This window comes from Mucor velutinosus (assembly GCF_035048745.1).
Source record: "Mucor velutinosus strain NIH1002 chromosome Unknown tig00001544, whole genome shotgun sequence".
Taxonomy (NCBI): domain Eukaryota; kingdom Fungi; phylum Mucoromycota; class Mucoromycetes; order Mucorales; family Mucoraceae; genus Mucor; species Mucor velutinosus.
This window is the reverse complement of record NW_027041908.1, coordinates 201,536-223,116: the sequence shown is the minus strand read 5'-3', so window position 1 is coordinate 223,116 and position 21,581 is coordinate 201,536. Positions and strand designations below refer to the sequence as shown.

Here is a 21,581-nt window from a genome sequence, read left to right as displayed (position 1 = left end):
AAATAGTGTGCCATGGGGTTCCATTCCCCTCTTTCCTATTTTTTTTTTTCAGGATCTGCCACAAATGTGTTTGAGTCATTGTTTGTTTGCTCCCAAGCAGCGATATCCATGTTTGACTCATAGCGAACCATTCAGCAGACACACGTGTAAAGAAAATGATCAGTGGCCCTACATCGAACTCATGTGAATGTTACGTATCATTACACAAGACATTTATTGTTTGGAAAAATGAACCTTAATTTACAAAATTGTCCCGGGACATGAGAACTCTAATTAGTAAAGATTAGCCATCATCTAATTCTGTGTCACCAGTGCATTTGTTGCTGTCAATGCAATTTGAGACAATTTAACTACAATGCCAACGGTCAAATCATGCAATTCAGGTTCATCTGCCTGCTCCAGCACATCCTCCAGCCACTGCTTGGTGTCGTAGAGTTCATTTTGATAGTCTTGATACAGCAACACTTCCTGCCCTGAATAGCATACGCTGATGATGGTATCAATGCCCAACAACATGGCCCTCTTGATGCTGACAGTGTGCGTGGAAATGGATGCATATTTCATGGAAGATACGAATTGGAAATACTCTTTGACGATCTTTCTCTTGTCAGGCGTATTTGCTATAGTGATGCGTTCATTTTACAATTTGGATTTATAGAACATTTTCAAAAACTTACTGGCACTATGGAGAATGATGTTCAGTGTCATGATGAATCTTTCCGTCAAAAGCGCATTGTTTCCAATCCAATACCTGTTCGTTACATGTTAATATATGGCACGAACATGGCTCGAATGACGGTCTTTCTTACTTTATGAGGCCTTGTGTGCCTTCCCACCAGCCAACTAACAATGGGAAAAAGAAAACTGAACCTGCTAATCCTGACAATCGATTCTTGTATCGCTTGGGTTCCTGCAATGTCATTTTCTTGGATACAAAGATGGGTGTTCCAAGTTGCTTGGATGTCTGTGTCAATGGAATAAAGTTTAATTTCCCATCCCAACACTGAGAAAAGCCCTGATCTTACATTGGTGCGATTTGCTATTGCTGGATCTGCTGTTGCTACTATTGGATCTGCTGCCGTCGCGGTTGACCAGCCAGCCAATTCTCTCACTGCTAACGAAATCGACCCCAATATCAACTGCTTTTGTCCATCCGATGTATCTCGGTTATACATTTCATCAATGATAAACCTGATAAATTCAGTTACTCATGCACTCTAATGATTATCCATTCAGTTAATAATTTACCCACAGACAGTTTCTGGTACAGCTGTCATTAGTGCCACTAGTGCGTTTCTTTGCAGCGTCTGGTAATTTTCAATTTCATATGTTTCTGGGAACGAGATGATATACTTTGCCAATACTATCGATGATTCGCCTATTGTTCCAACATCATGTTTCAGCGTGAATCACACAAGAAGAGTGGAGATTTTCCTTTACTTAGCTCTGTTCCAGCCCCAGTTTTTCGGCGGATAACATCTTCCGCTGCATTTAAACCAATCTCTAGTTTCAAAGGATCATTCTTGTCTTGCAAGCATCGAATGAGATCTCGAATAAACCTAGCTTACATAATCAATTTAAGGCACAGATGCGAATACTCAACTGCTACTGTACACTGGTTTCTTGTGCTGCTTCTTTGAAGATCCCTCCTTCTTGAGCCCTTCATCTTCTGATTCGTCTTCCATGAGGTACGCTTGAAATTCTTCCTCATCATCATCGTCCTTGTCCGAGTCACTCTGTTGAGAATCTACATCAAAACATGAGCAAATCAATCTGAACCTGATCATTGCAAGCTTGCCTATATCAAATGCTGCGTCCGGATCTAATTCATCCTCATCCTCATCTCCATCTGCAAAATCGTCTCTATCAAGATCCTCTTTTTCGGGTGCATCCTTTTCTGCCTCCGTTGATAGATCCGCCACTGCATCCTTATCGAGTGCATCTCTTAACAATACAAGGCCCTTTAATTCAACAAGTCTATCTTGTCCGTCTAGTAATGTTGTGTGTAAAGGTTTTTCCTTGTCAATTTTGTACGATACTGCTTCAGCCATTACTGCTCCAATTCGTGCTGTTGCAGCGTCTCCACTGGCAAAATACTGAGATACACTGTTCAACAAGTGGGTCTCCGTCATGATTGTAACTTGTACAGTTGGGACATCCAAGTAGGAAATCAACGACAAAATAACAGCCGTCATATCTAGCGAGTATGATGAGCACATCATTATACATCATCTTTGATACAAAGCCTTACAGTATTTTTCCCGACTGCTTCCATGTTTGAGAAACACAGGATCTGACCAAGTTTGAATGGCACGTTTCGCATAATTCACTATCATCAATCGAGCGGAATCTGTCACTGTATCCTCACCATAACCTCCCTCTGCCAAGATGGCAACTGTCACCACTAATCTAGCTAGCTTGTCGTCCGCCCAGCTGGATTGAACGAGTCTGAATATAGCCATGTTTAAAAACCCCTGAATACGTTCCTTTCGTTGGAGTTGTCTATCATTGTTGCATGGATTTCCAAAAAGCAGATGCGAAACGTTTTTAGCGACGGACGAGATGGCGTTGTTGAATTTGGGTAGAAGGGTCTGCTTGGCATACGCTAACACGGGCCGAATGACTTGATCAGGAGAAGCGATGATCTCTATTTGTTCAAATACATCTGCCCAGCGGGGGCTGCTTCTCGTAGATGACGAGTAGATGGATTCAATGACGATGCCTTGTAAGGGTGTTAATCAACTGGTTTGTACTCTACATGCTGTCATGTATACCTTCATAGCCTTGTCTGACAATCTTACCCAACAATTCTTGAGTAAAAACCAATGATGTCTCTGTCATATGGTCTGCGCATTGTCGACTCAAGTTTGCATAAAACTTTCTACAATCAAATACATGAGCCTTGCTTCGCTAGTGTTTGCTATAACATCTATACCTGTCTGTATACCACTCCACATCCCTGTTGTAGTGTATGCTTTGTATGCCGAATGCATTGACCAGATGTCCTGGTATGGAGCAGATCAAAGAACAAAAGAACCGCACATCGTTGCGAGAGATGTACTGTCCATACAGTTGCGTCAATTTCATCAGAAATCTAAGTGAGTTGGAATACATCTCCAATGTATCTAGAGTGGCATCTTGTTGATGTGTGATTGCCAGGCACTCGAGCAGTATAGGCAAACTAATGCGTGCCATGGCGACCTGGATACTGTCACTGAGTGATGTTAGGTACAATGTACCCTGTATCAAATGCCTGTGTGTTGAGCTGTTCAATGCAAATGTCCACTGAGGGACTATTTCTTTGAAAACATGCCATACGTGCTGCTTCCATGCTGACTGATTGACAAGTGTAGGTGCTTCGTTTAACCATTCTATAGGCAATGAGAGGCATTCAAGGACGTTATCTAATTGTGTGTCTGGCGATGTTGCAGATTTGTCTAGTTGCTCAAGACGCTCCACAAGATGAGGTATAGTGGACATGATGCTGTTTATATGTTTTTGGACAAGCTTGTATTTTGATGTTTGTCAAAGCGTATTTTAACTGGAAAGAAAGAGGATGCAAAGTGACTGGTTGAAATGCATGTATTATAAAGTGACACTCCATAATTCTTTGTGGTGACTGTAGACAATTATCATTTGGCTCAACGCATACATAGCAATGGAATCAATTAAGCTGTTTTTCTCTCAGAAATTGCTCAATGTATCTCACAGTGTGCACGCTTAATTTGCCAACATCCATTACATTGCTTTAGATTATTTTACATATTTAACATTGATCTCTATACATATGGACGCTTCAATATTTGATCTGCTGCAAGCTGGCGTTCATCATGGTATCTCAAAGAAAAGCGTTCAGCTTGCGGCCATGCATTACTGTCGTAAACACGCGCTGTCAGAGCCATGATACCTATTACCCTTGCCAGCTGAGAGTCAACCTGACTGAAAGTGAGAGTTATCTTATCTCTGGCCGATACTTTTTATATTAGCTTATCTCATCAGTAGTGGAAACTGGGGTATCCTATTTCGTGGAGATGGTGCTACCTGTTACCATCTAAGCAACAAAGATCTGTGGACATGTTTATCTGCTGAAGGTAACTGCTATGATTATTTCATCTATTGCAAAGTGTATGTTTGTAGATGCTACAGACATTTGATTCTGAGCGTTTTGCCTTGCACGCTTAAATCTTTTATTCTTTACATTAGAAACAATGCTCGTCCTTATTCAGTACTATTTGTTATGTCCATAACTGAGGCTGACTCACCATGATGATTACGCTCATTGCTCAACAAGAAGTTTTATTAGTGGGTAAATAGATGGTTTTTTTTTTTTAAAAACTAGAGGTCATTTATATGAAGGGGTGTGATGTCTGCCTGTGTGTGTGTGTGTGTGTAACATTTGGTGTTATAAGGTCGGCTCCAAAACAACTTCAGCAAGCATGCTTCTGATAACCTTCAAGTCATCTGCAAGAATGGCTTCTGCTTTTCCAAGATCGTCGGAAGACACCAAGACATTAGCGCTTTTGAATGTACTGAGATACAGCAAATTGATGTGAGCCTCAGCAGCTAATGGGTGAGAGATCGACCAGACGATACCGCAACGATCCAAATTAGATCCAGCTAAATTGACCTGTATGACACGATAGGTTTGAGATTCCTCGTCTTGGAAAATTGCGTCCTGTTCGAATAAATCCAATATTTTTTGATTTGCGATAAGTGAGATCCCATCACTTGATGCTGTATATGAAAAGAATCGGGTATCTTCTTGGCTGTGAGGAATTGCATGTTAGTCATTGCCTATCGTGCCTTGTGTTTTACCTTTTTTTTTTTACCTTCCGTCTGCTGAAATCAATTCAGGATATGATAAAATTTTGAGTACTGTCATGGCCCATTCCGAACGATAATGCGGATTCAATCCTACACATTGAAGTTCATCTGACAAGACGGATTTCTCAAAGTCTTCCTCCAGTATCAGAGAAGCATCACTTTCCATGGATAGTCTATTGTCAGAGGTAGGCATGGGAGGCGGTGAACCTCCCAAATAGTGATCCACAGAGTCCAGATCAAACTCGAAATCATGTTGCTGTAACAGCTGTACGGCTTGTCTTAATCTTCTTTCCTTGATCTGTTTCTCAATACCATTTAGCATACGACACCTTGGTTCCCTCTTGAAATACATACCAATACAAAATCAGTCTGATAGGTCGACATGTAAAAGATAGAGAATTTCCCCTGAGCCAATGGACCTGAGAGATCACTGATACGCTTACCACTGGAATCTATACAGACCATGGAATAACCCAATAAACCCCGATGAGTAAGGTTGAGTAACTTTTTTTTTAGCGTTTAAATTCCTAAATTGTGTACCTTGTCCACCTTCATCATCTACTTGCAATACACGATAACAATCACTAGAGGAACGCATATCATGGCATTGAGCCATCATCAATGAGGGTATAAAGTCGTTGTCGATGATCTCTTTGCTAGCTACAATTGAGATTTCATAAGCGTTTTCTGTAAACGAAAAGAAATAATGGGAGCTATACATGTGAATTTTTTTAAAAAAAAAATTGGTTAGAGATGGATTAGAATCTGATTTGATTTATCGCTCCACTCACTCTGATGTGTCTTGGAAAAAGCAAGACTTAACAATGGCATGTGTGACATGTGGTAAATGCGATCTTGGAAAGTGAAGCAATTTCACTTTGGATGGTAGAATTGTAATCATAAGATGTTCTGTTTTTTTTTCGCTATATGGTTTGTGTATACGTTGGAAGAAGAAAAAAGAAAGGGAAGAGAAGAAATCAAAAACCGGAATACTTTAGGTGTTTAAATATATGCACGCACCTTTTTTTTTTTTATGTGCACTGAAAACTGAAACCCGGTGATTGCAGACTGAATTTCCCTTGTCGCACAGACTGATGATTTTGCTGGAAGTTCAATTGCTTGGAAGAGTTCGGATGTTAGGAAATCAATGTAACTATATACTTTATTATCAATTCAATGTGTATTGGCAGCCCCACCCAATGTATACTAAATTATCACATTTAAACCTCTTTTATTACTACGTGAGAAGCCCTTTATAAAAAAAAAAAAAAACTTTGCAGCTGCTGTGGATCTGACCCTTTTACGATGCTTTACATCTGTACAATGTAAAGCCAATTCATATATCGGCAAACATATTTACATTGCCCCTTCCTACTCCAAAACACACGAAACACGACGAAATCTGGTTGCATTTGGACCGTGATTTCTCGTGTTTAAAGTCTTTTTTAAACCGCCATATTAACAGCCTGCAGTTACGTTCAACTAGCACTAACTTCCCAACACGTTTGTTCACCTTTTTTGAGATCGTCAAAAATCGGCCAGATACCATGAGGTACCCACTCATGATTTTCACCAAAAATGAAACAATCGCCTTTTTGACCCCCCAAAAAAAAAGACTTTCACTATGGTATATATTAGATCAAAATGTGGCTATCGATCTAGGGCAACCCCTACAACCACTTTTGTGGCACCTTGGTATGCAAAATTTTGACATTTTGGCCAGAAATCTCTTTTCATATTTTCGTAGATTATTCAATAAGTTTATTTAAAACATATATTTTACTTGGTACCATTAGATGCGCATTGAAAAGTACTTTCAGAAAGCTTAAGGAAGGATGTAATGATTATCACATTTTGCATAGTCGAATTCGACAAAGTAGATCAATCAAGTCGTTTTTGAACAGAATCTATCCAGTCTTGAGAAGTAAAAAAAAAAAAAAAAATGTCGAAGTTTAAACATGCTATAGCTGTGGTGGTTGGTGGCAAAATCAATGTTTCTCTAATTCATAAAGGTATTTGATTATTCGACGCTCATGAGAAGGTGTTTCGAAATGAAACGTACTATAGCTGTTGGGTAAATTATATCTTTCTTGTCATAATATACTTAGAATCGAAGTTAGGGGAAATAAGCGGATACATTTAATTTGTATGTTGGATGCACCAATTGTCTAAGAAGACTTATCTACCATGAAGTGCTCTTTACATGGACAAACGAAATATAAAAAGGAATTGGATCTCGCAAAATGATGCACTCCAGATATTTAAACTGTAGTATTTGTCACTTTCTGTGCTAGACTGAGGATAAAGCCTCTTTCACATTGCTTTAAAAGTGCGTAGTATATGGGTCCCTATCTTGCTCAAAAGAACTCTATGCATGATAGGGTTATCATTGACGGCTGGCCTATTCTGGAAACATTTCCCCTTTGAATCTAATTTGTCAATGCAACTTCTCCGATAGACTAAGATCTATGGCTCCCATCTGCTCATAAACCTACCCTGAGTAAGGTTTGATATAGGTTACAAACATTAGATTGATCGATGATACAAGAGCAAGATTTTAAAACAAGGCATGCTTTGCTATTGCATCATGATACCCTCAAGGATTACCTATGCTTTGCTGGATATTGTTGATGCAAATGTTTTGATTTCAAACAAAAACATTCCGCTCGTTTTGTGTCTTCTTGTGCTGCGCTTCAATGCCAAACAAACATGTATCTCGGTGAGCGTTTATCCCGATGAGCACTGCAAATACTTACTTTTTTTTTTAATCCTCTGGGATGTGACATTTGCCAAACAACCAAAAGCGACAATGACGGTATACTTGTTGTTTAAAAACAGGGCGGTAAGCTCGATATCTTTCCATTATCAAGAGTGGGCTTTCCTTAAAGGTTTAGATTCATCTATACAATTTCATTTTTAATTTCGGATGATCGCCCGCAATTTATCCGTTTACCGGCCCTGTTTCCGACTGCTAGTGCTATTCCTGGAGTATATAAAAGAGAGGTTGGTACAGAAGACAGGTTTGATCCCGTCTCTGACGTTCTTGTTACAATGAAATATACTGCCATTTTGCTGTTTGCAGCAAGTGTGATTGTTCAACAAGCTTGTGTTGGTGCAGTCGAATTGGAGCCAACCTTTCAACAAAAGCATGCTTCAAAGAATATTGCCTTTTTTGCTCCATTTGGTGGTGCATCCCATATGACCTGGATGCTGAACATTGGCAATGAGCTCGGTATGAGAGGCCATAACTTTACTTTCCTCACGGTGGTAAGTAAAATGCACAATCTCTTTGATCCTTTTCTTTACATTGATTGCCCCTTTTCTTTTTGTCCTATTCAGGATGAATTCACTAGATTGGGTAGATCAAGTCCTTATGTGAATACAATTAGTGTTGGTGAAGGGGTGGATGTGAGTGACACGGCTCAATATACTAGAGAACTGAAGGGGACAACAAAAGATACCGTCAAATTTATGGGCAAGGGATTCGAATACATGTACGCCAATTTTGAAAGAGGTATGGTAATGTACTTTAATGAACCCCAGAATCCATTTGGCTCATGTATCCCACCAATATAGACTTCGAGGCTGCAAAGAAGTTTTTTGAGAGCAACGATATTGATCTGGCTATTTGCGACCACTTTTCTGATGCTTGCTACAGTGCGGCTGATATGTTGCGCATTCCATATATTGTTACATCGACGCTTCCGATAACAAAAGGTATACGCACTTTGTCAATTGGCATGAAGCAGTGCTTTGCTGACCCTTCGGATTAGATGGTGGAGCTACTTATATCAACAACAAGCTGACAACTATGGTCGATTTCACTACTGAATTCCAGTCTTTTGCAACTCGTTTTACCAACAAATTCTTTGTTCCCATGATGGAGTTGTATTACATTTTACCTCATCTCAATCAATTGGCAGAGAGAAAACGTGCATTGGGTATCCCTGCCAAAATACAAGAGCCAAGTGAAACGTGGAAGAACTCATTAAAGCTGATCAACTCACTGAATGGCTTCTCTGCTCCAAGACCTCTGGGACCTCTCGTTGAGTACGTTGGCCCCATCATCCCTAAAACGTATCAACCTTTAACTGAAGATCTCAAAGAATACCTGGATGCCCATGAGCGTGTGGCTTACGTTGCATTTGGTCAAATGGCAACGCCTGTTGAAAAGGACATCCACCTCATCTTGAGCGGCTTGCTAGAGAGCATTGAGCAAGGAAGATTGGATGGGCTTCTTTGGGCATCTGTTCATGCCGCAGGCTTCTTTCCAGATACCATCACAACTTCTTCAAACACAACCTACAATGTACAAGACATGTTTAGTCAAAAGAGCCCTCATGCTCGTGTGATCAAATGGGCGCCTCAAACTGCCGTGCTTCAGCACCCTTCCACTCAATTGTTTGTCTCTCACGGCGGTCTCGGTTCTTGGTATGAATCCATGTATTCAGGTACGCGTATGGTCATGTTCCCCTTTTTTGGTGATCAACCAGGAAATGCCTTGTTGATTGAACGTGGTAAATTGGGTGGTATTTTGAAGAACGATTTCACTGTGCCTCAAGCTGTTGAATTGTTCCGTCAAATCTTGGATGATGAAGATGGTGAAATCACAAAGAACGTAAACAAGTATCAGGCTTTGGTCCAGATCCATTCAAGACGTGGTGTTGCCAAAGGTGCAGATTTGATTGAAGAGGTTGCTTATACGCACGAAAATGGTCTTTTGAAGCATCGTCAGAGCGCTGACCAACGTATGAGCTACCTCAAATCCCATGATTTAGACCTCTACGGTGGTCTGTTGATTGTCGTTGGCCTTAGTCTGTGGGTCATCACTACCATAGTCAAGTATATTACGTTGCATTTGAACAGCACGTCTGCAAAAGTAAAGAAAAATTAGACAACATATACTTATTACAGAACAATAAATTATAGACGTAATGTTGCAGACAACATGTCAACGCTTAAAAGATTTTCTTTACCACGTAAATTATAAGTTTGCTCGTCTGTTGAGGACTAGCTGAGCGACTCAAATGGCTCAATTCAACTTGTGTTTATCTACAAGAGAAGCCTTTCTGGTCAAGATCCGTGCGCTTCACTAGCTAATTGTATTTCGATACTGATGGCTAGGATTCCAAAGAAACAGCTGATGTCCTGAATCATGGTGGAACATTCAGCTTAGCTGGATAACTGTGGCCATTTCATCTGGGGTGTCAGATGCTGGTGCCATGCAGTGTGCTCACAATAGGTCAATTGAGTCATTGTCTGAAGTTTTAAATATAATATGGTGTCTCGCTTACACATTGGCTATATGCTTAGAATAACTCTAATGTCCTCTACTTGGCTTTCTTTATTCATCGTATCGCCAAACATGCAGTTTACACTGTGACGTCGATGGGCGTAAAGTAAAAGGCTGCAACATTTGAACGTCAATCCAACCCGTCTTTTTCTCTCTCTCTCTCTCTCTCTACATTTTTTCTCTCTAAATTCAAACGAGATGCAATCTCAACCTCACGTGTATCAACAACATCCAGGCAACATGCCACAACCAGGAGGCATGCTTCCTCCTCAAGGCATTCCATCAAATTCAATGCAGTTTAGAAAAAGACCCAGCGAAGCTGATACACTCACAAAACACATCAAGTGAGTAATACGTGTTTTTGATGTTGGATTTATCAAGTTAAACAACCCCCCCCCCCCCTAGAAAGAAGAGACCTACCGATAAAAACATGCCTCCCAAGGTAATAATCTCACTGAAGAAGCCTGGATGGCCCACTAAACTATGTGTTGTATATAGATTGAATCCTTTGTGCCAGAGTCCAAATTATACACAGATCTCGTAGAATTTGAAAAGAAGTTGGATGCAACCATTATGAGAAAGCGTTTAGATATTCAAGAAGCCCTAGGAAAGCCAACAAAGGTAGCGTCCATAATCCACTGATGAAATGAACCCCACTCAACGATTTTTTTTTTTTTTTTTTTTCACCAGGTACATCGCACTCTACGTCTTTTCATTTCCAACACCACCTCAGATCAGTCATTCACCATGGATGATGAAAACGCCTTTGACCTGAATAACGGAAGTGTGCCCAGTTGGACACTCAAGATTGAAGGAAGATTGTTGAATGTAAGATGAATAGCATGGACCCAACGCATGTATACACTGACAATGTCGATTTTAGCCTGCTGCTCCTGCAAAATCAGCACAGCCTGCTCAAAAACTCACCTCGTTCTTTCGCTCTGTGGTTGTGGAATTAGAAAGAGACCCCCAATTATATCCAGAAGGAAATCTGATTGAGGTAAAAAGAATGGCTGCTGGCACAAATCTTGTTTTTATTCAACCATTTACTAGTGGCAAAAACAACCCAATACATCTGATTTTGATGCAATTGAGATCAAGCGAAAGGGCGATGTCAATGTCAAGGCCAAGATCATCATCCATCTTGAATCCAACCCACAGAAATTCAAGTTGAGCCCTGCATTGGCTGATTTATTAGATGTCAAGATGGAGACGAAACCACAAATTGTGATGGGCATCTGGAACTATTGCAAAGTAAGTGATAATACATTCTTTCTCAGGAGCGCATTCATTGATTTTTTGATTTTGTTGCAGAATCACAAACTTCAAGATCAAGAGGACAAGCGTGTTATTCATTGCGACAACCGTTTGGGCCAAATTTTTGGATATCCTCAACTCCATTTTTCCCAACTTCCCGAACTCATCACACAGCATTTGAGTCGACCTGATCCAGTCGTGATTGAATACACCATCCGCGTCGATAAGCCATTACATCAATCATCAAAAGCCTTCGATATCGATGTAGAATTAGACAGCGTTGTTCGACAAAAGATGATGCACATTGTCTCCTCGTCTCTGACACAAAAGGAAATCGTGGCATTGGATGATAAAATTGTTCAGTGCGTGCAAAGTATCAACAACAGTAAGATTAAGCGCGATTTCTTGATGCAATTCTCCAAGGAACCAGTTGAATTCATCAACAAGTGGATCGCAAGTCAAGCTAGAGATTTAGAGGTCATTTTGGGCGAAAGTAAAGTCAACTTAGAGGAGATGAGACAGACCGACTTTTATAAGCAACCTTGGATGAAGGAGGCTGTGTTCCATTATTTAACAACAAAGGCAAGTATTGGTACATTTTACGTGATGCATTTGGCTTGCTATTAACGCGGGTTCTTTCAATAGACACAACAACGCATGCAGGAACTCCTTGGATTCCAATCATAAATTTATTACTCGTTAAATAAACACTTTTTTTTTTTCTTTTCCTAATGACATTAAGCCCAGAATTTAATGCAGGTGGGTTGGACATGATCGACGCTGGATACTTGGGACAATGAGCCAGTCTTGGGGTCGACTTTAAATACAACGATATTATCCGAGTCCTGCAAACAATCAGTCAGACGTCCATACATCTAATTTCATGTGTTGTCTATACCAACCTTATTTCCAACCAAAATGAACGATCCAGTGGGATCAAAAGTGAAATGGCGAGGATGCTTGCCGCCGGTATGCTGATAACCTACCAAGCGAAGCTTACCCGTTCTTTCATCCACTTCAAAGATAGTAATGGCATCGTAACCTCGCATAGACACGTACAAGAATTTACCATTGGGTGAAATATCGATTTCAGACCCTAAATTCTCGCCTCGCCAATCCTCTGGTAAAGCATGGATTTGCTGCACCTTGTAGAATTTACCTTGATGGAAATTGAATTCAAGCATATACACATCGTTGGAGAGTTCAGACACGACATAACAAAAGTTATTGTGATTAGGAGCAAACTTGAGATGGCGAGGACCCGCTCCCTTGGGGAACTCAAAGGTGGAGTGGTTGGAGAGTGCACCCGTGTTGTTACGGTCAAACTTGTAAGTAACAAGAACATCACAGCCGAGATCATTACAGAAGGCGTAATGTTGAGCAATGGGGTCCAAATCAATGGAATGGACGTGAGGCTTCTCTTGACGATCGGGAACACCCAATGTAGCTTGATACTTCTCACCGTGAACAGGATTAGAGATGATGTCGCCCAAGGTAGATTCAGGTGCGCCGGGACTCTTGATAGGAATGACGCTTGCAGAGCCACCAGAGTAGTTGGCCACCAACAGATAGCTTCCAGTAGCATCCACAGTAGCGTGACAAGGATCTTGGCCACCAGAAGGTTGTTCATTGACAAGCGTCAACTCGCCTGTCTCTTTGTTGCGCGTATAGGCGGATACATAACCTGTCTTTTGGCCCTTGTATTCTCCCACTTCATTCGTAGCATATAAATGTTGATTACTGGTATGCAACGTGAAATAAGAAGGGTTGACTGATTCAGCGGCTAATCCTTTGGGAGTCAAGATGCCAGTGGAGGGGTTGAAGCTGTACTGGTAGATGCCCACGCTCTTGTCGTTGGTATAGCCAGAGACGTAAACTGGTAATGCTTGAGAGGTCATGCTATAAATGTGTTGACGAGAAATTGAAAAAAGATAGAAAATCCAACCTTTTCCCGCTTCGCTTTATAACGGACAAAACGCTCAATGCCATGACGCCATAGCCATGTTTAAAATGCCATAAATGTACATTTTAATCAAAGATCATCATCAGCTAATTTCTGCTCGGTCGGCCATCCTTGTTACCTAATGCGATAGCAAAATCTGTAATAACCTTTGTTTCAATAAATAGCGTCGTTTGGGCTATGTCTTTTGGTGTTGTCACGAAGCCATCAGATAAAAAAAGAGACGATCGCTCTATGCATTTTTTTTTTCTTTCTGTGTCACAATTGAATTATGCCATCATCCTATGGGTGCTCGCAGATGTAGAGTATTGCATATTGGCGCGTCGAGATAGGAACAAGAAGTCGCGGCAATGATTAAGCTTTGACATTTTGATTGCAATGTCAACGAAAAAGGCGCGAACGTTGTTTTCTGATATTTATCAAACGAAGAACGGATAGTCGTGAGTCTACAATGAATATAAAATGAGAAGCTTATGTAAACTTTTAAGGGTCAATCCACCGTATATATATGGTCTTGTCCGGATTATAGCTGAATCGTATCAACTCGACTAGATGTAGGTGAATTCCGGCTAGTATTCATCGATCCTTGTTGAAATGCTCATGAAGCTAGATCGACATTGGATACCATGTGTATGTTCTTCTGCGAGCCATATAATGAACTGTACAAAGCCGAGTAGTCGAAAGTTGTCCATGAGATGAATAAAATCCAAGTCTACTTGGCTGGCGACACCACAGAGTCTATTGTTTCTGTGCCTGACGATAATCAACCAAAATCCTATCAAATTCAATACCTATATAAGCCTAGATGAAGTATTGTCGCGTATAACAGAGGATAAAAGACACACTCTTTTTTTTTTTTTTTTTTTTTTTCAAGCATCTATTAATCACTTGAAATTGGCAACTCATTATGCGTATCTGAAATTTCAAACAAAACCATGAAAACCACTATCAAATTTCTGGCAGAATACCAGACTCAAGTTTGAAATCTGAAGAAGCAAGGATTCAAAAGACTGCGTCGAATCAAATCTTGTATTGAGAGTAATTCACAGTTTCTGTGGATCAAAGTCAGTGTTATAACGATAAAATTCATCAATTGCTGCACACAACCGGCAAAAAAATTGTCATACCTCAATCATTGCATCAATGCGTACCCTATTCCATCATCAAACGAAAGCACATTTTCGAATGTATATTTGTACAATGTTGTGTTTTTTTTTTATTTATAATCAATTTCTATGTCCTAGAAAATTAAGAAGATTCCTTAGCGGCACCACTAGCGCGCCATTCACCCAAAATAAGAGAAATGATCTCATCCATAGCAACGCCATTCTTGACTTGAGCGAAAACTGTAGGTCCATCGCCTCTGTTTTGTGACAAAAAAAAAGTGAGTATCAATGATCCCCCCCACCCCTCGAAGCTACATATATATATATACTCGTACCTCATTTTCTTTGCATCACGGGCCATAACATCAAGATCAGCACCAATGATGGGAGCCAAATCTGTCTTGTTGATAATCAGCAAATCACTCTGAGTGATACCAGGGCCTTTTTTGTGGTATGAAACATATAAGTAAAACGTCAAAAAAGCTTAATATGAGTGCATTCTATCCTTACCTCCCTTTCTAGGGACCTTATCGCCACCAGCAACATCAATCACGTAAATGATATAGTCCGCTAATTGTATCATGGGTTAGGAACATTTGTTTTCATATAGATAAGATAACGGAAGAAAATACCTAATTCTCGGCTACACAAATAGAAAATAAAGATTAGGTTTTATACAGTCTATAATTCTGTGGATCAAAGGCTTACCTATAATTGGCAGCCAAATTATCGCCACCAGATTCAATCAACAACAATTGTGTATTGAATTTGCTATGAAGGGTTTCCAAGGCGTTCAAGTTGGCTGAGACATCTTCACTGTGTAAATTGTTAGTAATTTTTTTTTTTGTATAAAGCCAAGATGAGCGAGCATTTACCGAATAGCCTACAAAGAAAAAGGGCAGAATGATGAATACCAATGCAATCAAATACAACATCAGCCACTTACAGCATGAGGACAACCACCAGTTTCAATAGCAGCGATACGATCATCAGGCAAAGCAGCATTGCGAATCAAGAATTCAGTATCTTCCTTGGTAAAGATATCGTTGGTGACGGCAGCGAGCGAGTATTTGTCACGAAGGCGTTGACACAAAGCCAGCATCAATGCAGTCTTTCCAGAACCAACAGGACTAATTGACACCAACACAACGAGATGAGACACTGCGTGTTGCATCTGTGACAACAAGTCAAACTTACCCTCCAATGCCAACAGTGAAAGCTCTTTCGTTCCAATCACGGTTCTTGTAGATGGCCTTGGGACGTTCTTGATACAAACCAGGGGAATCCATTTGCTCGTGAGTGTGTCCATGGTCGTGAGCATCATGACCAGCATGACTATGGACATGTCCATCACCATGATCGTGAGCAGCAGCGGTATTAGATGAAGGATGTTCTTCGAAGCGACAAGTTTGAGCCATGTTGTTGATAATCAAGTTTGTTTAATAGACAAGAGAAAAAGGGAAAATATGCCAACTGAAACGCGATCTAGATGATATGGTATTTTCTCACAGACATATTAAAATACACTTTAAATATAATTCTCAGTTCCGTAATACGCCCGGGTCTGCGATTCAAGCTGGGGTTACACGTTTGAACCATTTACTCCTTTAGGACACGAGAATGAAGAGAGAGAGAGAGTGTGTGTGTGTGTGAGAGAGTGAGAGAGGTCCCATCCAAACATTAGCAATGTCTGCCGTCAACAACCTACACGCCTCTTTGTTTTGTGCTTTTTACCACGATCATTCTCAATTCTATAAACAGCACAAACCTTCTTGAAGTCAGAATACGGCTAGTGGCATGCCTGAACCATGACTCATACATTTGAAAAATGTATGATCATGGGTTCGATACAGACATTCAAAAGCTGGAAGGCATGCTTTCACCTTTTTGCTGGCAAAATGTCTGCATATGCAAGAATTGAATATTCCAGCAGATCAAGAAATGGATATGTTTATACATGAGATAGGACAAGGACCCGACTAAGGATAATCTCGTAGGGATCAGCATACCTTTGAAAGAGTGAACTTTACCGAATGCATCTCTAGGTTGAGGTGCGACTGTGGCGTTGAATCTTGCAAGACGGGCGATACTACAATATACGGGCAAGTTGGATCAATAATGATAAATATTTAATCAACATAAATAAACTTCTCAAGTGGATCGAATTAGATTTTCTTCTTTTGTAGAATGATATCTACGTATCTTTAGCTTTGTTGACGGCTGCCCAAGCTTTCACGATAAAGAAACAATTTCCATCCAAAAAAAAAAAAAAAAAAAATAGTTAATGTAAGCGATAATTCTTCCAAAGTGTACTATAAGCAGCACCGAGAGCAAACAGAACACCCTCATCGATCACCAACAAACCTGAACCACTATGGAGAAGCAAAGACTGCAGAGCCCACCGATAGCAAGTTCATGCTTGCCTGAGACTTGTGCCGCCTTGGATATTTTTCTAAGAAAACGATAAATACCACCAAGAAGTCTTCCGTCTCTTTCCAATTAATAGCAATTGCCATTATCTAACCTTATTGAAAACAGGCCATGGCATCACTGGAGGCTGTCAAAGTCAAAGTGCTTACGGCTAGGGCCAATTCAATTTCCATCTTGGATGCCATTTCTGCTAAAGGCTTGATTAAAATCAGCTTGAGAAAGTCCATGCCACCTTCAAAGAAAACAAAGCTAGCCGGTGGTAGAAAGCAGCAAACAAAGGACACGGTAGTAACCAACCACTATGTCAATTTTATTAAAGACGTTCTTGCTGAGATGGACAAATTTCCCCATACATACAGGTAAAATAATTGGTGAGATGATCAAAGAGCGTGGCTACAAGTGCATTTACTTGCCACCTTACTCTCCAGAACTCAACCCAATAGAACAATTTTGGTCTGTTGTTAAGAGTAGCGTAAAAAAAAAAAAAAAAAAAAAAGAGAGTATATACTCAAAAAAAAGATACTATTCCCCAAATAATTGCAGACGCTAGCAACCAAGTTGCCCAGCCATCTTTTGAAGGGTTTGCGCGCTATTGCACTAGACGTTTTGATGGCTGCCTTGCAGGCCATCCTATTTAATAAACAATTATATATATATATACGACACTCTTTTCTTGAATTGTGCGACACTGTTTTTCTAAAAACATACAAGACTCTTATGCGAGTTTTTCTTATCAACTCACGGTGTTTGTTCGTTTAGGGTCATACAAACCGGAGATGAAATAACTCCTCTAAACCAACCAACTGCCAATTTTGACAGGAACTTCTAAGAAATCTTCCATAAACGGGAAACAGATCTAAATGTAGGGTCATGATTGCAATGTGCGACTATAAACAATTAAAATATACCTTCCAGTCGTAAACATACGCTCCGATAAAAGCTCGCCGTCATCGGGAATCCTTAATTCCCAAATCTCATAATAGCATGTTGCAATCCATGGGGAGGATGGAGGAGGAGCACCAACAAAGGAGGAGTTTTTCACCTTGTTCTCTCTTTTTGTTTTTCTTCTCTCTTTTCCACTTTTTTTTCTTTTCTTTTCTCACTCGCACTCTTATTTCAGTACCAAAAAGAAATGAAGTTAATTCCTCGTGAATTAGACAAACTATTGCTATCTCAAGGTAAATCAAATCAGCCACCACCACTCACTCACAAACAAACGCATTTGCTCTGTGTGTGCTTTGCTTAATTCTAAAATTGGTTTAGCAAAAGTTTATTAAATCATTATTTTGGGAAAATTATAATAGTTGGAGCACTGGCTCAGAAACGATTAGCTCGAGGTGTAAAGCTGAATTATGTGGAAACAATCGCACTTTTATCATCTCAGTTACTGGAATTAATGCGAGATGGCTGCTATTCTGTGTCTCAATTGATGGATCTAGGAAAGCAAATGTTGGGCAGAAGACATGTATTGCCAGATGTCATGGATATGGTCAAGGAAGTGCAAATCGAAGGCACATTTCCTGATGGCACCTATCTCGTCACTGTCCATGATCCCATCTGTACTGATAATGGCAATATTGAATTGGCCTTGTATGGCTCATTCTATCCAATTCCAGACGAATCCAAGTTTGAGTTACCTTCTCCTAGATCTCGTGAAGATGCTCCTGGTGCAGTTATCGGTGTGGGTGGTCCAATTCAGCTCAATGTCGACAGAAAGAGACTATCCCTCACCGTAACTAATTTTGGAGATCGGGCAATTCAGGTACAGCGTGTTATACACACATGGCAAAACTCGACTTATTACTCACGCGCTCTCTCTCTCTCTCTCTCTCTCTCTCTCTCTCTTTCTCTCCTCACAAACATGGGACTCATAGGTTGGCTCTCATTTCCACTTTATTGAAGCAAACAAATTCCTAAACTTTAACCGTGCACTTGCTTATGGTATGCGCTTGGATATTCCTGCTGGTTCTGCCATTCGTTTTGAGCCTGGAGATTTCAAAACGGTAACATTAGTCGAGATTGGAGGCAACAAAATCATCTCGGGTGGCAACAACCTCGCCTCTGGACCTGTGGATATGATTAAGCTTCCTGAAATTATCAACAACCTGGTATCCCTGGGATTCATGCATGATGCCAACACGCCACTCTTACCCAATGCACCTCCATATCAACTGGAGCGCGACTATTATATTTGCCACTACGGCCCTACCACAGGGGATTTAGTCCGATTAGGAGATACAAATCTATGGGCTCGCATCGAGCATGATTTCACATTGTATGGCGATGAATGCAAGTTTGGCGGCGGAAAAGTACTGAGAGAAGGCATGGGTCAAGCAACAGATGCTTGCGACAACGAGATTTTGGATCTGGTCATTACAAACGCCATGATTTTCGACTACACTGGTATTTACAAGGCTGATATTGGTATTAAAAAGGGCATTATTGTCGGTATTGGTAAATCAGGCAATCCTGATATGATGGACAATGTTACTCCTGGCATGATTGTGGGCGCTGGTACTGAGGCATTGGCAGGCGAGGGCTTGATCTTCACTGCGGGCGCTATTGATTCTCATGTTCACTATATTTGCCCTCAAATGTGTTATGAGGTATGTTGTCGTCCCTATCTGGTGTAACTATGCACAAATTCATAATGTACAAAAAAGGCGAACAATAATACTTTTTGTCACATTACTAGGCATTGGCTAGTGGCATCACGACCTTGATTGGAGGTGGTACTGGACCCAACACAGGCACAAACGCAACAACGTGTACACCCGGAAATCATCATATTGAGATGATGATGCAGGCAACAGATGATATTCCCCTTAATTTCGGTTTTACCGGCAAAGGCTGCTGTGCTTCCAAGGAGCCATTGGAAGAGCAGATCGAAGCTGGTTGTCTAGGCCTGAAGATTCACGAAGACTGGGGCGCTACTCCTGCAGCAATTGATGCATGCATGGAAGTATGTGATAAATTTGATGTGCAGGTAAAATTAGACGCATTGCAGCATATACTGCATGATGTGTATGTATAATTAAACATTGAACATAGACTACTATTCACACGGATACATTGAACGAAGCTGGCTTTGTTGAATCGACTATTGGCGCTTTCAAGGGGAGAACTATTCACACATACCACAGTGAGGGTGCTGGAGGCGGACATGCCCCTGATAGTAAGTATATACAGGCTGGGTGCGGTAGCGTGAGTTTTTCATTTTGATTGACCATGCTTCTCTTTTTTTTTCTACAAGTCATCAGCGTGTGCTCTGAACCCAATGTATTGCCCTCTTCCACCAACCCTACTCGACCTTTCACTGCCAACACACTGGATGAACACATTGACATGTTGATGGTATGCCATCATTTATCAAAGACAATTCCAGAGGATGTCGCGTTTGCAGAGAGTCGTATTCGAGCAGAGACGATTGCTGCTGAAGATGTGTTGCACGATATCGGCGCTATTAGTATGATCAGTTCTGACTGCCAGGCTATGGGTCGCGTAGGCGAAGTTGTATTGAGAACATGGAAGACTGCACATAAAATGAAGCAACAGCGAGGCAAACTACCGGAAGACGAAGGCCAGCTTGACGATAACTTTAGAATCAAGCGCTACATTGCAAAATATACAATCAACGTGTAAGCATCTCTTTTTTTTTTAAAAAAAAAAAAAAAAAGGTATTGGGACTATAGCCACTAACGCAATCATGGTAGAGCACTGGCTCATGGTATCAGTCATTTGGTTGGTTCCATTGAAGTTGGCAAAGTAGCAGATCTTGTTGCATTTTCGCCTGCATTCTTTGGTAGTAAGCCAGAGCTCATTTTAAAGGGAGGCATTATCGTTTGGGGCCAAATGGGTAAATATACGGCAGGCTTTTTTTTTTTTTTTTTTTTTTTTTTACAATGCAATGTACACACCAAGATACTGATTGACTTTTATTATTAGGTGATGCCAATGGCTCCATCTCAACCACAGAGCCTATTATTTCCAGGCCCATGTATGGCTCATTCCCATCCAGTCTGTCCAAGAGCTGTATGCTATTTGTCTCACAAGTGTCTATTGATAACGGCAAAATCGATTCATATAAACTAAGAAAGCGGATTGAACCCGTCAAGAACTGTCGAAATGTAACCAAGAAGGACATGAAGCATAATAGTGCCATGCCAAAGATTACTGTAGATCCAGAAACTTACGCGGTTACAGCTGATGGAGTGGATTGTGTGTGTGATCCAGTATCGACACTACCGATGACTCAATCTATCTATTTATTCTAAAAAAAAAAAAAAAATGTTTATACACACACTCAAACTTATTAGAAATCATATTTATACGCATTTTACACAATATTACGCTCAAACTAATCATATAATAAAGTTATTTATACATTGCAAACAAAATCTAGACTCTTTTGTTGTTGTTGCATGCTGCAGAAATGTACGTGTTTCTGAGAAGACGCTATACGTAATGTGTACGTTATTTAGAGATTTTCTAGAAGAATACCTTTTGTTTTTGAAGAAACATGCTATAACATGAAGATGGTCTCCTTGTCGATTCATCAGGGTCATTGACACGCCACAGCAAGCAATCCTATCACTGTACACTTTGATTCACTTTTTTTTTTCAATGTTTGATTTACGATGTGAAAGCCCGTTATAGGCATTCTGTAACTGTTGTGAATCTGACTCTTTTACCGTGTACCACATCTGTATCA

General features: G+C 40.4%; 8 protein-coding genes across 8 annotated transcripts; 4 read left to right on the top strand and 4 right to left on the bottom strand.

The window, feature by feature from the left end:
- Nucleotides 1–294: 294 nt before the first annotated feature.
- Nucleotides 295–3,480, bottom strand: ATC70_005390 (uncharacterized protein; the record flags this gene model as incomplete). Its single annotated transcript, XM_064824681.1, has 10 exons — nucleotides 295–620; nucleotides 678–751; nucleotides 810–964; nucleotides 1,026–1,191; nucleotides 1,249–1,378; nucleotides 1,441–1,559; nucleotides 1,615–2,197; nucleotides 2,252–2,722; nucleotides 2,775–2,881; nucleotides 2,936–3,480. The coding sequence occupies 10 exons, from the start codon at nucleotides 3,478–3,480 to the stop codon at nucleotides 295–297; spliced, it is 2,676 nt and encodes an 891-aa protein (XP_064680058.1).
- A 922-nt stretch (nucleotides 3,481–4,402) lies between these two features.
- On the bottom strand, nucleotides 4,403–5,725 carry ARO7 (chorismate mutase aro7; the record flags this gene model as incomplete). The annotated part of the gene is made up of 5 exons (XM_064824680.1): nucleotides 4,403–4,766; nucleotides 4,830–5,122; nucleotides 5,179–5,276; nucleotides 5,365–5,537; nucleotides 5,616–5,725. The coding sequence occupies 5 exons, from the start codon at nucleotides 5,723–5,725 to the stop codon at nucleotides 4,403–4,405; spliced, it is 1,038 nt and encodes a 345-aa protein (XP_064680057.1).
- A 2,150-nt stretch (nucleotides 5,726–7,875) lies between these two features.
- Nucleotides 7,876–9,718, top strand: ATC70_005388 (uncharacterized protein; the record flags this gene model as incomplete). Its single annotated transcript, XM_064824679.1, has 4 exons — nucleotides 7,876–8,091; nucleotides 8,164–8,338; nucleotides 8,401–8,541; nucleotides 8,598–9,718. The coding sequence occupies 4 exons, from the start codon at nucleotides 7,876–7,878 to the stop codon at nucleotides 9,716–9,718; spliced, it is 1,653 nt and encodes a 550-aa protein (XP_064680056.1).
- A 597-nt stretch (nucleotides 9,719–10,315) lies between these two features.
- ATC70_005387 (uncharacterized protein) lies at nucleotides 10,316–10,465 on the top strand (the record flags this gene model as incomplete). Its single annotated transcript, XM_064824678.1, has 1 exon — nucleotides 10,316–10,465. The coding sequence occupies one exon, from the start codon at nucleotides 10,316–10,318 to the stop codon at nucleotides 10,463–10,465; it is 150 nt and encodes a 49-aa protein (XP_064680055.1).
- An 82-nt stretch (nucleotides 10,466–10,547) lies between these two features.
- Nucleotides 10,548–12,061, top strand: ATC70_005386 (uncharacterized protein; the record flags this gene model as incomplete). Its single annotated transcript, XM_064824677.1, has 7 exons — nucleotides 10,548–10,559; nucleotides 10,616–10,738; nucleotides 10,808–10,945; nucleotides 11,001–11,117; nucleotides 11,171–11,371; nucleotides 11,432–11,956; nucleotides 12,020–12,061. The coding sequence occupies 7 exons, from the start codon at nucleotides 10,548–10,550 to the stop codon at nucleotides 12,059–12,061; spliced, it is 1,158 nt and encodes a 385-aa protein (XP_064680054.1).
- A 50-nt stretch (nucleotides 12,062–12,111) lies between these two features.
- Nucleotides 12,112–13,272, bottom strand: HMG1_1 (3-hydroxy-3-methylglutaryl-coenzyme A (HMG-CoA) reductase isozyme; the record flags this gene model as incomplete). The annotated part of the gene is made up of 2 exons (XM_064824676.1): nucleotides 12,112–12,219; nucleotides 12,277–13,272. The coding sequence occupies 2 exons, from the start codon at nucleotides 13,270–13,272 to the stop codon at nucleotides 12,112–12,114; spliced, it is 1,104 nt and encodes a 367-aa protein (XP_064680053.1).
- Nucleotides 13,273–14,582: 1,310 nt separating this feature from the next.
- On the bottom strand, nucleotides 14,583–15,858 carry ATC70_005384 (uncharacterized protein; the record flags this gene model as incomplete). Its single annotated transcript, XM_064824675.1, has 8 exons — nucleotides 14,583–14,697; nucleotides 14,776–14,881; nucleotides 14,951–15,010; nucleotides 15,073–15,083; nucleotides 15,149–15,256; nucleotides 15,316–15,323; nucleotides 15,387–15,570; nucleotides 15,638–15,858. The coding sequence occupies 8 exons, from the start codon at nucleotides 15,856–15,858 to the stop codon at nucleotides 14,583–14,585; spliced, it is 813 nt and encodes a 270-aa protein (XP_064680052.1).
- A 2,144-nt stretch (nucleotides 15,859–18,002) lies between these two features.
- ATC70_005383 (Endoglucanase) lies at nucleotides 18,003–21,144 on the top strand (the record flags this gene model as incomplete). Its single annotated transcript, XM_064824674.1, has 8 exons — nucleotides 18,003–18,048; nucleotides 18,175–18,632; nucleotides 18,745–19,476; nucleotides 19,566–19,856; nucleotides 19,922–20,045; nucleotides 20,124–20,508; nucleotides 20,584–20,726; nucleotides 20,816–21,144. 8 exons carry the CDS (start codon nucleotides 18,003–18,005, stop codon nucleotides 21,142–21,144), a joined length of 2,508 nt encoding a protein of 835 aa, XP_064680051.1.
- Between the last annotated feature and the right edge of the window lie 437 nt (nucleotides 21,145–21,581).